This window comes from Carettochelys insculpta, chromosome 9 (assembly GCF_033958435.1).
Source record: "Carettochelys insculpta isolate YL-2023 chromosome 9, ASM3395843v1, whole genome shotgun sequence".
NCBI classification, from domain to species: domain Eukaryota; kingdom Metazoa; phylum Chordata; order Testudines; family Carettochelyidae; genus Carettochelys; species Carettochelys insculpta.
The window spans coordinates 63,676,357-63,691,482 of NC_134145.1; the positions used below are offsets into that span (position 1 = coordinate 63,676,357).

At 40.2% G+C, this 15,126-nt stretch overlaps 1 protein-coding gene across 2 annotated transcripts in view; it reads left to right on the forward strand.

Annotated features, from left to right (window-relative positions):
- SUCO (SUN domain containing ossification factor) overlaps positions 1 to 15,126 on the forward strand; it is a 76,867-nt gene that overhangs the window by 33,913 nt on the left and 27,828 nt on the right. For both annotated transcript variants that reach the window (XM_075002951.1, XM_075002950.1), the window contains 7 exons: positions 620 to 744; positions 1,222 to 1,289; positions 4,465 to 4,572; positions 6,682 to 6,787; positions 11,738 to 11,758; positions 11,994 to 12,049; positions 14,364 to 14,455. In XM_075002951.1, coding sequence (XP_074859052.1) covers positions 620 to 744; positions 1,222 to 1,289; positions 4,465 to 4,572; positions 6,682 to 6,787; positions 11,738 to 11,758; positions 11,994 to 12,049; positions 14,364 to 14,455 — 576 coding nt within the window. The remainder of the gene's footprint in view (positions 1 to 619; positions 745 to 1,221; positions 1,290 to 4,464; positions 4,573 to 6,681; positions 6,788 to 11,737; positions 11,759 to 11,993; positions 12,050 to 14,363; positions 14,456 to 15,126) is intronic.

Sequence of the window (15,126 nt, forward strand, 5' to 3'; positions counted from 1 at the left end):
GTTGCTGAGTAGTGGTAGTCACTGTTGCATCACCCTTGCCATACATGCTCGACATCAGATGTTGGTATGTCTGTTTTAGTGGTCAAGAACACAAGGTACATATTACATTTTGTATCTTATTTATAGAGCACCAGTTATTGAAACATCCTGAAGCATTTATGAACTTTGCCAATAGAGAAGAGAGAACAAATTAATTGCCAAAATGCAAGAGGCATTCAGTTTCCATTTTTGGACTTGTCAACAATTTAATGCTTTAAAAAAAACATGGCAAAATACTTTGGGCAGGCTATTGTTCCTGTAGGTGAAAACTTACCTACATTTGCAAATTGGAGTGCTAACGTGAGAATAAGATAAATAATTTAACTGCTAAGGTTCACATAAAAAAAGAAAGAGGTACTTTAAAAACAGTTTGATGGAAAGAGCATTGTTTCTCTTGCCACATGCAGTGAATTCCTTTGTATGCTGATGTGGAAGCTTGCAGCTTTCTTTTTACTCAAATATTGAATAAGAACAGGGACTACACATGATCTGAGCCACAGAGGCCTTCCTTTAGATCTGAGAAGATTAGGCCCATAAATGACTTTTGTTATTGTGTTAATAAAACGTATCTTGTCTGCAGGTCAGTCAATGCACCCTTCCTCTAATGGAGGTCAACATGCCACAAAGAAGGTTCAGAAAAACAGAAATAACTATGCCTCAGTAGAGTGCGGTGCCAAAATACTTGCAGCTAATCCAGAAGCAAAGGTAATTAAGTTACTAATTTGAGGTCATGAATGTGCATGTGTGAATATTTTAAATGTTGTCTTGAATGGTGTCCTAGCCACATTTATCTAATATAAAACATTGGTTTTCTCAGGCAGCATTTCTAATACTTTTTTCAGTGTTTCTCTTTTTGGCTTTTTTAAATACTGGATTTCTGTGAAAACATCTGTCAGACTCTAGAGAAGCTGGCAATTTTGTATGCTATAAATCTTACCAGCTTATTTAATAAGAACTAAGTCTCTGGAGGTATATCTGATCTTAGATAGATGTATTATCTTCTGCATGCTGTCCAACTTAACCAGCTCCATAACTTGGTGTTTGAGTCCTAGAATTATATGTGTGCTTTAAATGCAGATGTATGGATTGAATGGCCATTTGTTTTAGAGGAAATGCTGCTTTGGTTTAATTCTTTATTACCTATCATATTTTAATTTTGCTATTCATTTATTCTTTATACAGAGTACGTCGGCAATTCTGATAGAAAACATGGACCTCTATATGCTAAATCCATGCAGTACTAAAATCTGGTGAGTTATGTAACACTGTGCATAGTGGGGTTTGATTTGTCATTCTGCTGGGAATATGTGCAAACTTTGTCCATAATTTTTGAGATCATCATCTGCTTGTTTTAAATTACACTAAACTGTTCAGAATAGGCTAGAAAGGAAAAATACTCAAGGCTTTAGAAGAAGGTGGACCTCATTAATGGCCTCCACAGAAAAATCAAAGTTGGGTGTAGTATTGCTTTCTCTAAGGTTGAGGTGGCAATAAGGGGGTGGCTCATCTACATTTTGTCCTTGATCTCTGTAGTTTAGGTGCAGTCATGGCATCTGAAACAAGGTTGCTCTGCAGACTAAACCACAGAGAGCAGTATAAGGAGATGGGGAAAAGCGAACGCAGAAGTCAGCTCTACCCCTTCCCTCCTCAAAGAAAACAGTACCGGGTTTATGCTAAAGTTCGAATTCTTTTCTTTTCTCCCTGCTTCTGTCTAAACCTTCTTATATACTATGCCAACCATTGTCCGTGATGTTCCCTCAGTGATCAGTTCTGTTGTAATCAGCAAGCTCAGCCTTTAGAGCCCAAGAGTAGGCCAACTGGTACCACTTTGCTCAGTGAATTTGTTTGCTCAATCTTTTCCATAATTCGGACTTCTCCACACATGAACTAAGAGGAAGTTACGCCATGTTTTCAACAAAGCTCATGTTTTTCATGGCACACTATTAATTTAGCTCTTTCTCTGAAATCTATGTTCTTACTGTACATCCACTTGGCCTTTGTAAAGACTTAAGTGATTCTTCCACCATTTTATAGTTACTTTTGAAAATGTTTGAATCAGATTTGTTTCTTTCAGATTTGTGATAACTTTAGTTTTGTCTATATGTAGAATGTGTTATCAGATGTTGAAACATCTGGCATTTGTTAATATGTGAATTAATATATGAATTAATAAGGTGAATCTGTTCAAGCTGTATCAAAATTGAGTCTGCTTTAATTCAATTGTGACTTGTACAGCATTAAATGTACACCAGCATTATCATTCTGTAAGTAAACGGATGAATATTATAGTTGCTGCACATTGAGTTACTGTGCTGAAAATCTGAGTTTGAACCAGGATCAAGCAAAATAAAGCTTGCGGAAGCCTCAGCTGGCTCCTTTCTCTGCACTCAGAAAAGCTGGCTGTGGGTCTTTGTGAATGCTGTGAGCCTGGGGGAGAGGCTTCTCACACTGCCCCTGCTCCCGGCAAAATCTTGTAGCTCCTATTGACCAGTTTCTTGCCATTAGCAGCTACCTGTTCACAGGGCAGGTAGTATGTGAAGTAGTTCTCCCCGCTCCCTCTGGGGCTCGCATACATATGACCCCTGCAGCTGCTCTGAGTATGTGCAGGGGAAGCTGGGAAGGTCCCTGGATAAGGAGCCTGCCGGGCTGCTGTCCAGGAGCTGGACAGGTGAGTGGTTCCCAGACACAGTCTACCACTGGCAACCCAGCCCTTCCCAACCCCCTAAGCCTCTGTTTCTTCCCCCCCACCCCCGTATCCCTACCTCACGTTACCCAAACTCTGTGCACCCTATCAGACCCTGCACCTTCTCCCTCCTTCAGGTCACAGCCCCCTCTGAGACCCTGTACCCCAGTTTCCTGCTCCTGGTCATGCACAAATCCCTGCACCCCTCTTCCAAGTCAAAACTCCTCTCCTGCACTCCAAGCCTCTCCCTTCACCCAAACTCTTCCCCCACATCCCATACCTGAACTCCCCACATCAGTCCCTTACCTCAGTCCTCCTTCTGCACCCAGCCTCCATCCCAGACCCCATACCACCTACATTAATGTTATGGAAGAGAGTGACCTTTGACCACTTACCAAATTCTTGGACTGACACCTCTCCCCCGCCCCCCACCCCGTAGCAAAAATCATTGACCATCCCGGTTCAAACTGCAACCCAGGGCTCTAACTGTCTTGGGCTGGGAGCAACCTGGAAACAAATATATTTGAATCCTGGAGCAAGGCAAAGATAGCTGTTTCTTATCATTGCTGTGCCACATTTTCTTTGGATAAAACAGCAGCAATGAAGAAATGAATAAAGGGAAGTATTTAACCTGAAATGAGGCCTGTTTGTGGCTGATGGAGTCCTTAGTAGTGAACTACAAAGTTGAATATTCATAATCATTGTCCTCTGAAGAACTTGCACTTTTTACACTGGCCTTGTCTACTGCTATTTAAACCAGTATTGAACAAACTTTTGGCGTCACTAAGGGCCAGCTTCTTTCATTATTGTCCTGAATTTAAGGGGCCTATTCAATATGAATAATAATGGAGCCAAAAGCTAGTGCTTGGTAATTATCCTCTTTATAAACCCCTTCATTCATTTTTTTATGACAAGAGTGAAGAACAGCTGCTATTAGTGAATTGAGATGCAGATGTCCCTTTTTTAATTCCCTTCAAATCCTTTTGTTCCACTGTTCAAAGGGTAAAGGCACATTCCTTTCTTAAAGGCTTTGAGTTGGGAAGGGGATAATAATGGGGATTTTGAAATCTTTGCTCCTACATTTAGCCTATGAGTCTACGTAGAGCGATGACTTTGTGAAACTGATAGATTTTACTGTGTGTATTTGTCTGAAATGCTTCTATTGGGAATCACTTTCTACTACGTATAATAGTCTATCTGGTTTGTCTGTTTGATCAAGAACTCCTCCTAAAGGGTAAGAACTAGAATCAGCAGCTTCCTTTCATCATAACTTAAAGCAGCATAAGGGTTTGGTTGTTCTGGGAAAACAGGGTGTGCCTAGAATGGCATTTCTTCATATAAAACATAACAGAAAATCACCAAATCAAGTACAATCTTGCAAATTGACATAACAGAGCAAATGCTGACAGAGGCTGAACCAAGATGTCATTTTCCTGGGAAGAAGGTGAGAGAGAGATGCATTCTTCTACTTAAGAGAAAATGGATGTTGTGAGTTAATATTTTATTCCATTATCTGACCATATAATTAAGAGCAAAATAAACTTCAGTCTGCCCACACACCATAGGAGCAGCTTCTTGGACAAATTTTCTAAAGGTAGCAATTATTGGTGCCTCCATATTGTGGTTCAGCTATCTTATGGCACGTTTCCAATGTGAAAGAGATTCATTAACAGTTTGACTTGTATAATGAAACTGTATGCTGGAGGTCATTTATTTCCAATATCTCTTTTTTTGTCTTAAAGGTTTGTTATTGAGCTTTGTGAACCAATTCAAGTAAAGCAACTTGACATTGCAAATCATGAATTATTTTCCTCTACTCCCAAAGACTTCCTGGTGTCCATTAGTGACAGGTATGTCATATCAAAATTTGAATTTGTGATCACTTATATTGAGGGTCAGCATACGTAGGAATAATACTCAATAATGGCAATGATTTTATAACCAATAGCGAATAGAATTTGAATACCAAAATGCTGTTTTGAGGCTTATTCTTTAGTTTAATACGGAAGATTAACCCTGCATGTGTAGTAGATGTTTTTCAAAATAGATCTCGGCCATTTAGCTTTCCTCCCAGAAAGCAAAATTACTAAATCTACATTATTAACAACATGAGATTGGCCATACTGAGTCAGACCAGAGGTCCATCTAGCCCAGCATTCTGTCCTCTAACAGTGGCCAATGCCAGGTTCCTCCAGAAGGAATGAACAGAACAGGGAATCATTGAGTGATCCATGCCCTGTCGCCCATTCCCAGCTTCTGAGAGAAGCTGGAGACTCCATTCCTCCCCATCCTGGCTAACAGCCATTAATGGGCCTAACTTCCATGAATTTATCTAGCTCTTTTGAAGCCCGGTGTAATCTTTCACATTCACAACATCCTCTGGCAAAGGAGTTTCGCAGGTTGTCTGTACGCTGTGTGAAACAGTGGTTTTAAAACCTGCTACCCATTCATTTCATTTGGTGAGCCCTAGCTCTTGTTATAGGAGGGCATGAATAACTTTCCTTTAGTCACTTTTACACACCAGTCATGATTTTATAGACCTCTCTCATATTCACCCTGTTAGTTGTCTTTTTCCAAACTGAAAAATCCCCATTTTGTTAATCTCTTTACTTAGCAGCTGTTCCATACCCCTAACCATTTTTGTTATCTTCTGGAGCTTTTCCGTTTCTAATTTTTTTTTTAGAGATGGGACAACTGTATCTGCATGCAGTATTGCAGATGTGGGCATATGATGGATTTATAGAGAGGCAACATATTTTCCATCTTATTATCTATCCCTTAATAACTCCAGTATTGTTTGCTTTTTGGACTGCAGCTGCACATGGAATGGCTGTTTTTCAGAGAACTATCCATAATGACTCAAGATCTTTCTTGAGTGGTACCAGCTAATTTAGACCCCATCACTTTATCTGTATAGTTGAGATTGTGTTCCAGTGTGCTTTGCTTTGCATTTATCAAGATTGATGTCGATATCTGAATGCCTTTTGGTATTTTCTAAATCACTTTGATTTGCCTCCTTAAAACTGACAGGGGGAATCATCATCAACCTCTTTAATTTTATTTCCTCCCTGTCTGAGGTTTGTATCCCAGAAGTAGTAATTTATTACAGAAGTGTGTGTTTAAAGAAAAAAACCCCACTAAATTGACAAAACTTACTTGCAAATCAGACATCTAATATATTGTCATTTATTGCATCTTTAATTTGTAGTTTAATTTTTAACTCCTTGATTGAAACCTTAATTGGGAAAAGCAAGTAACATCTTCTAAGACATCCCACACCTTTACCTCCTAGTGGTATGAAACCAGTTTCCCACAAGTTAATTTCCCAGCCAATGTTACCATTCTAGGAGAATATTAACCCCTGTTGTTAGATCTCGTATCCCCCCCTACCCTTTTTTTGAGTGGCTTTTCAGATTCTTTTATTTTTTCAGGTACCAGTTTCAGAAAGGAGGAAATTATGCCATTAGACATTACTTGCCCTTCTCCACCTTCTTGAAGCTGTTTGGCATTTCTCTCTCATTGTGTTAGTACTAAAATCACAGCGCTCTAAGCTGGAGTCAGGTGCTTGTTCATATGTGTTGAGTCTGATACTTTAACATCAGTGTTTTAGCTAGTGGCTTACAGTCCGCTTTGTTAAAAGAATAGTATTGATGTTATGTTGAATTTGGGACTGAAATGTCTTTACTTTGCCACTTTGCAATCATTTTTGTCTTTCAAAGTTAATATATTAATGTTTGGATTTAAAAATGGGTGTTCAGCAATGCTGGCCCTGTGCCTAATCCTTTAATAATTGTGTAGGCATAATGGAAGTAGGAATGATTGTATTAAAATATTTGCTTTAGAGTTTCCTAGATTGGTTAAACAAGGAATACTGAAACAATGAAAAATTAAAATAAAATTATGGAAAAATTCTCGGTTCTCTACATTTTAAAAATTGTCAATGTTTTGGTATTTTCCAGGTACCCAACCAATAAATGGATTAAACTAGGTACTTTTCATGCTAGAGATGAGAGAAATGTTCAAAGCTTTCCTTTGGATGAGCAGATGTATGCAAAATATGTTAAGGTAATCTTTGTAATGTGCACTGAATGCAACCATTCTCACTTTTCAAGTAAAAGGAAGAATTTTGAAGGATGCATGTCTCATGACTCACCAGTGCGGCGTTACTTGAGATTTGCAAACTTGGGTTGCAAAGTCCTTGCTCGGTTGGCAGTCTTTTTTTTTTTTTTTTCTTTTTTTTGGTTTGGTTTGTTTACTGACATACCATGAATATTTCAAATACAAGAGTGTGTTAATAGCTCCTCATAGCACCTGATTTTGTAACTGTTTTTGGCTGCCAATGTTTTACTTTGTTTTATAGGTTTAATGATGCATAACACCTTCTGAACTTTTATTTTCTTTAAATACCATATGAACCCATATACATGTGGTGCATAGTTCCACATGTTCAGATTACTGCAGTAGTTTATTCCGTATCTCTATAGTGTAATTTACACTCTAGCAGTTACGTATTTCCTTGGTAGCTTTTACTTTATATTGCTACACAACTTCAAATAAAGTTGCATTAAAATCTAAAAACTTACTATTTCAGTTTTGATATCTAGTATTCGGATTCATAGTGGCATTCCTGAGCTGTAACTGCCATGTATGCTAATTCGTCTAAATTATTTAGGCTTACTACTACTGGAGCCACAATTTAATAATTGATAAATTCAGAGGTTTATTTTGCATTGAGTAATTTTATGATTTCAAGAAAATATGAAATCCCATTTAAAAATCCTCTCATAGTTGAACACATTGTACAACTGCAAGTTGTTTTTGTGCTGGGAAAAGGATAGTTTTGCTTCCAAATACTTGATTTTTGATTTTTTTTGGAACTTTTTTTCATTAATGTCTGAGAATATAATATCACATTATTTGATGGTGCACTGGCATGCTTAATGTTTCTTTCTGCTAGTAAAAATTGTGCATGAAACTATGCCTTTAGTAAGCCTTAAACTTGAGATAGTCCAGCTATTTTCATTTGTTTTTGTCCATTGGTTAACTTCTTTTATGAACTGAGGGGTAACATAATGGACGCTAACAGCAGTTCAAATATGCTTACCCCAGGAACCATTGCAGTGTAACACCAACTTGAATGGAAACAATGCAGACTTGCTAATCTTCCCTGTCCCACTTTAAAAAGAGAGAGAAAACTGCAGCATACTAGGCTTTGTTTGGCTCTCTCTGGCTGTGTCTACACTATGAAAAATTCACGTTTTAATAATTGGCTTATTAACCTCTATTATGAATTTGAATTAAGAGTCCACAGAGCTTCTTGATATTTAATCCACCTTTTTTCTGTGTTGACTCTCCATGTCCCCATTGCCCTATGCAAGTTCGATAGCATGAGCAGTGCATTGTGGGTACCTATCCCACAGTGCCTTAGCCCCAGTTACTTGTGGGTGTTACATGTTTGAATCCCAGAATTCCAAGCACTGTCCCAGAACTCAGAGCAGAAACAAATGGGAGATGCGCCATTTTCTGCTGCGGCACTCCAATGCAAGCATGGATCCCCAAATGCTTCAACTCATAGTCCATATCGTTTTGGCAATCACACTGGCTGTTGTGCAATTGTGCCTTCAATTACAAAGCTCAGTTACAGCTCAGTATCATCATGGTGGTGATGCTGCTGCTGCTGACAATGGTTTGGAAGGGCAAATCTCCCAACTGCAGTCCAAGAACTCAGAGCTGCTGGCTGCTCTGGATGCATTGGTGACAGTAGAGCAGCAGTTTTGGACTCCTGAGACCAGCACACACTGGTGGGACCACATCATTTTGGAGTCCTGGGACAAACAGCAGCGAGTGCAGAACTTTCACATGTGCAAGTCCACTTTTATGGAACTTTGTAATGTGCTGGCCCCGGCCCTGAAGCTCAGTAACACAAGAATGAGGCCAGCTTGAACAGTTCAGAAGTGAGTGGCAATCGCCCTGTGGAAGTTTGCAACACCCGACAACTACTGGTCAGTGGCAAATCAGTTTGGGGTGGGCAGATCTACAGTGGGGTCTGTGGTGATGGAGGTGGTCCGTGCAATTTGTTGGTATCTCCTCAGGAAGACTGTGACGATGGGAGGTGTACAAGCATTAATGGATGGCTTTGCTGCCCAGGGGTGTCCTAATTGTGGTGGGGCAATAGGTGGCACATATGTCCCCATCCTGGCCCCAGACCACCTGGCCTCTGAGTATATAAATTGAAAGGGGTAGTTCTCCATGGTGTTGCAGGGATAGGTAGATCACAAAGGTTGTTTCGTGTGCATCAACGTTGGCTGGTCAGGGAGGGTTTACAATGCATGCATCTTCCAAAATTCTGGATTGTACAGAAAGTTCCTGGATGGAATTCTTTTTCCCAATCGGAAAATCAAGATTGGTGATGTGGAGATGCCCATTGTTATAGTGGGTGGGGAATGGAGTGCCCACTGGCTGCTGTAGGCAAATATAAAGGGGCAGAAAACATTAAAAAAAAAGATGCAAATTCCCATGCTTCTGCAGGTTGCCAAAGATGACATCACCCTCCTAAAACTAAAAGGTGCGGAGAAGGAACACCTACTTATGCTGTGTGACCAAAAGCCTGGAAAATTTGCAAAAATGCTGTGGTGCTATGACACCAGATCGCTATCTGGTTGCACGGCGTGGCAAGGTGTACTACCATGGAAGCCACAACAAGGCAGACCTGCCCAAGAACATTGTGAAAATAATACAAGTGTGCCTGGATGAGGCCTTTGAGGAGATCTCCAAAAAGAGGAAGCACTCCATCCCAAGAAACATTAACATGCTGTTCTGAGGGGCACAGAATCATAGCTAGCAAGCCTGTACCCATACACAACCCTATACTATACCCACCCCGCAACCTGCTTCTAGCATGCAGAATAAATACTTACATGAACTTCTTGGTCCAGGGGCTCACTATGGAGGGAACTGTTTCAGGTCTATGGCAAAGAGCTCAGGGTTGTCTGGCAGAACTTCCTTGGGCCCTTGCTTGTTGCCCCTTTCTTCCTCTCTGTTGCCCTCTTCCTCTGGGCCACCCAGCTCTGCCCGGCTCACCCAGAACTCTGTACCGGGCCTTCAAAAGTGTCATAATTCAGACTGGGCTCTGTGGTGGGATTACTCTCCGTAAGCATGTGCGGCTATTCGTAATATCACTACATACATGGAGCCACCTCTGACCGCTGGTTGGCTTCCCAGACATTTTGATAAACCTGCCAGAGTTCTGTCAGCTTCACCTGGCATTGCATTGAGTTCTGGGAGTGATCTTCGGTGGTCATCGCCCATGACATCTGATCATAGATTGACTCATTTCTCTTGGCCACCCTAAGTCTTTTCACCACTGATAGGTCTCCCCATATCACAAGAAGATGCAGAATTTCCTGGTGGATCCACACTGTGGCTCTCTTGCAACCCTGAGAAGTACTAGGCAGATCACTACCGTGAGTGCGCATGATTGCAGTAGGTGGCTACCAATGCATTTGCTATCGATGCAGTGCGATGCAATGAGCAAAGGAATTTTTTCATAATGGGTGCCCTTTATATTTGCAGGGCTGGGCGCTGCTGAATTCCAGTTCTAATTCAAATTCAATCAACACTTTGTGGGCTTCCTCTGACTTTCTTTGTGCGCATTTAGCAGGAGAGCAGCATGCAGTGAAGCAGCCATACGTGGAGGGTCACCCTGTAGCTTTGTGGGATAGATACAGGACACTTCTGGAGGCTAATAAATTCGAATTAAGGACATGGTTCTTCCACACTAGCCTTGATTCGAGATACTAAATTCAAAATTGATGCTGTACCCATCCCATAATATGAATATTTTATCAGTATTATGGCTCAATAAATCAAGGTAATAGTATTAACTGTAAAGATGGTGATGTTTTAATATTGAGCTAACTCCCTGAAATTTGATTTTATCTCATAGCGTAGACACAGCCTCTCTATTCCCCTCCTCTTTCAACCAACGTTTGGATTATAGCTATACTTTTGTAGTATATCTTTTTTAATATTATCATAGTAATTTACTTTTTACCCTTTAACTTTTGTTTTAAGAAAAAAAAGTATGATAGAATTTAAATTTTGGCAGCGTCCAAGGAAACACAGAAACTTGACATTGCTGAATTTTTGGAAAAATTGCCTGGTACCATAAAATTAATCTTTTTTTCCTAATGATGTAAGTGATTTTAGTGTGTAATCTATGCTAATAATTATCCAGGCCCTTTACTGTTCAATAGCTAATTGCATCTTGCATGAGTCTGTAAAATGACAAGATAAAGATTTTTCTCAGATGGGTGAATTAATAGCCTAATCAGTATACTAATGAATGAAGTCATAGCTCTGGCTAAAGCACTATAAGTGTACTAGATGCTATAGAATTTTAAAAATCTCTTGCATATAATATTATGCCATAAATAATAGGTTAAAATCGTAAAGTACTGGTTGTTCTTGGAATGTGTTCCCTTTTTATAATATTGACTGTGGATTGCTAGCATGATATAAACATAGCAGTGGCTAAAACTTTCCATTTCCTCTTCAGGCAGCCCTATCACCTATCTTACCCCTAGAAAGAGTCATATAAAACAGAAAATATTGTATTGAAATTAGAATAGTTACAGTATGTTTCTTCTAAAAGGTCTTATTTTTCAGTAGCCTGTTTAATGGTCCCCCTGACTTAATCACATTTACTAAGTTTAATTTCAATATTCTGTGTCCAGCATATCAAATTTTTTATCATTCTGTAATAAAAAATTTGGAATCTGACTATCTCCCAATTAATAAAAACGTATATTTCTGTGCATGGTATTACTTTCTGTCTGCAAATTGTGGTGTAAATCAAATCTAGGTTTGGCTGAAGCAAATGATGTAGTATTCCAGCTTTATCCTTCATAGCGTATTTCTTTGTGCATTTTATAATACTTACTTTAAAAATTCTAGTTGCTTGTGGCATGGTCTTTGTACTGACATCTTTTTTTCTTTTCCTTTGTCCTGCTTCAGATGTTCATCAAGTACATAAAGGTTAGCAACTGCCTTTCTGAATATTGAATGCATAGGGCTTGGGTATATTCTGTGGCTCAGCACATTAATGCATGGCAAGAACACAGCTTTCCGGGAACCTCTCTGTGATGAGCAATCTGCACATCACTTATGTAAATCTGATTTACAGATTAAAAACTGTATGGAGATGTTGATTGGAGGTTGAACTTGATGGTTCTTTGCTGATCTTTAATTTTTAATACAACTTACTCTGCAGGTGGAGTTGGTGTCACATTTTGGATCAGAACACTTTTGTCCTCTAAGCCTTATAAGGTAATATAGAATTACAAAATTTAAGATGAAAGATTTTTAGCTAGTTTAGCAGCACTGCAATGATGTTTCCTTGTGCCTACTTGAAGATGCAAGTTTGAGCTTTCAGTAGCTTTTTCTTATGAAATCCACCAGTATATTGTTTGCGTACAAGATCAAAGGGTTACATAGATTAGCTGCAGCATAGTCTGATGCTGCTTGAGTCACTGAAAGCTTTTTTTATTTTAAAAAGGTAGCCTTTTGGACTAATTCAGATGTTCTACATTAACTAGCAGCATGTTAGAAGGGAGAGTTGTTTGTAGGTGTGGACATAGGTATTCAAGGCTATCATACTGGAGAGAGCAAAGAATGAGGCATTCAGTAAGTTAAAACAAGTGAACAGATAAGCCAGGAAGGGAAGAGCTGTGAAAGACCGTAGGAAACAAAGGTTTGATCTACTGTGGCAGTTCAGGGTCCATCTAGTCCATAATCATATTGTCTTTGACTGCTGTCAGTATTAGGGGCTAGAGTCACAAAGGACTTAAAGGCCTAAGAGCCATGTTTGGTACCCAGATTCTGGAATCAGGCCCATTAGGATTCACAAAATCCCCACTCAGTTGCCCTTGAACTTTGTAGACACCTAAAATCACTTCATGCCTTAATTTTTGCATTACAAGTTCCCTAGAAGCCTATGTTTATGCCTTTGATCATTTGCTTTGCTGCCCCACACTCAGCTTTCAGAAGTCTAAGTCCTAGAACAGTGCCGGGACCACGGAAGTGGGTTCTTCCACTTAAGTCACCCGCAAGGCCCAATCCATTAAGCATTTGCAGCTCTTGTCTGCTAGCCTGTACCTGATAGATGAGCTTACATAAAGCATCTCAAAGGGCAAGGAGGAAGGCCAGTGAGACTTTCAGCCCAGCAATTATGGTACTCACCTGAGATGTGAGAGAGAACTGATTCATGTTCCCCTCCTGGCTGAGTGCAAGCAGGGATTTGAACTGGGACCTGCTATCTCTCAGGTACACTGCTTAACCGCTGGGCTGTGGGTTATTCTGATGTGGGTCTCCCTCAGTGTCTGTTGCAACTGTTCCACTATGGACAAATAATTTTAAAAAGTCATCTGAGCCGGGGGGACTGGATTTTGGAGCTTCTCTTTCCTGGGTGAGTGCTCTAATCACCAGTCTTAAGAGCAAGCATGTCAAACATGTGGCCTGATGGAATTTTTTTGCCACCCCAGGTCTGGGAGCTATCCAGGGTACGGAACCCTGCCAGCAGCTGCAGCCCCCAGAACCCCAGCATCCCCAGGGCTGGGAGCCAGCTGGGCTGGGAGCCCCGCCAGCACTACAGCCCCAAAAACCCAGCCAGGGCAAGGGAACCCACACAGCTGGGGGCAGGGTGTGGAGTACCTTAAATTTATATTTAAATTAAAGAATTATACACGAGCAAATAATTTTACACATCAAATTTTGAACTAGTAACGAAATTGTAAAACAATACAATTCATATTAGTATTAAATTATCAGTTAAAATTATCATATTCAAACAACCTGAAAAAATATTATAAAATATACTGAAAACATAATCTATAATAAATAATTACAACTTTCTGATAGCTTTCAGGGCCACCAAAGAAATATACTTCTATCAGTTTCATTTGTGTGGTCCTCAGGAGGCTCTGAGTTTGACATGTCTGTTTAGAGTCAGTCCCATGTTTGGAACGTGTCTCTCTCTGGCCCATGGAATTTTTCTGTGTGATTCTAGCTTTAACCTCCCCTTCCCCCCCACACACAAAGGAAGGAACACCTCACATCCTCTTAAGGTCTCCTTAGCCTTATGACTTTAAGTTTTTCAGTCTTTGAACCTGGAACCTCTGGCACTGTAAGCCAGAGTCATGTGCTGTGGCCTTTGAGCTTGCCTTTAAGATGAAGACAAGAATCTAGAAGAGAGTGTAGGAAAACAGGGAGCCAGTGAATCTGCATTTTGAATGTAACGGGAGGAGCATGGGACTGTGGGCATCAGGGAGAGTGGAGGAGGTGGTAATTGAGGCTCTGGCAAGGGTCTGGATGAAAGTTCCAGTTGTGTAACATGTGGGAAGGGTCTCTTTGTGGAAACAATTTGGAAGACTTAGTGCCTGGATTTGGTTTTAAATGCAACTCTTGCAGAGTGCTAACACACGAATTTTTGGAAGCCAGTTTCTTTCAAAGGAAGGGAGTTTGGTTATCTTATGAAAGGTGTCAGTTTGATGACTTGCTAACAAAGGACAAGCCTTGTTTGATACATATGGCAGTAGGTAGTGCTATTAGTTCTTTGCCCTTAATTTTAATTAAATGTTTATAGAGTGTTTGGCACTAGTATGGTTGAAGAATATGAAGAAATTGCTGATTCCCAGTACCAGTCAGAACGACAAGAGCTGTTCGATGAAGACTATGGTAAGCAAAGAGAAGTAACTGCTGCTTGTTAGTCAAACATCCCTTCTGTACTGGGAGATAGCTAGTATTTTTTTCCCCCTGCCTGTGTTGGATTATTTATTCTGAAGTTAAGGATTAATTTAGTTTATCTTCATCCTTGAGGTGGTAAGATCATCTGGACAGTTAAGACTGTGCTAGAAGTTATAGGTCCATTGCATGTGTGATGGGTGAAGTGCTATGGCTTGTGATATAGTGGTTCCTTCTGGCCCCAGACTCCGAATCTGAGTAATGCACCCATTTTCAAGGCTTTTTGAACTTCCTGTTCGGTTTTACACAAGCTGCCATTCTTTGTCATAAACCTCAGACTGTTCACTTGAGGCCACCAGCGTTTGTTGATGAGAATTACAGTAGGTTGTCTGCGCATGTATATGCCTCATCCATCATCCTCAGACCTGTCACTTTGGATGATGTCAGTATGCCTCTTGCTTCATGAATCCTCTAGCCATCCTTCTGCCCACATGTAGATTCACCTGGTGGCAGACAGGCTCTGTCTTCAGGTGCTTGTTGACCTACTTTGAGCTGACAACCATACTTCTCATTACCTCTGCTCCAAAGGTAAGCCCTGATTTGTTGCAGCTCAGAAGAGAGCAAAAGTAAGCTTAGTTTGGAGGGAGGGGAGATGTAGGAAGGTA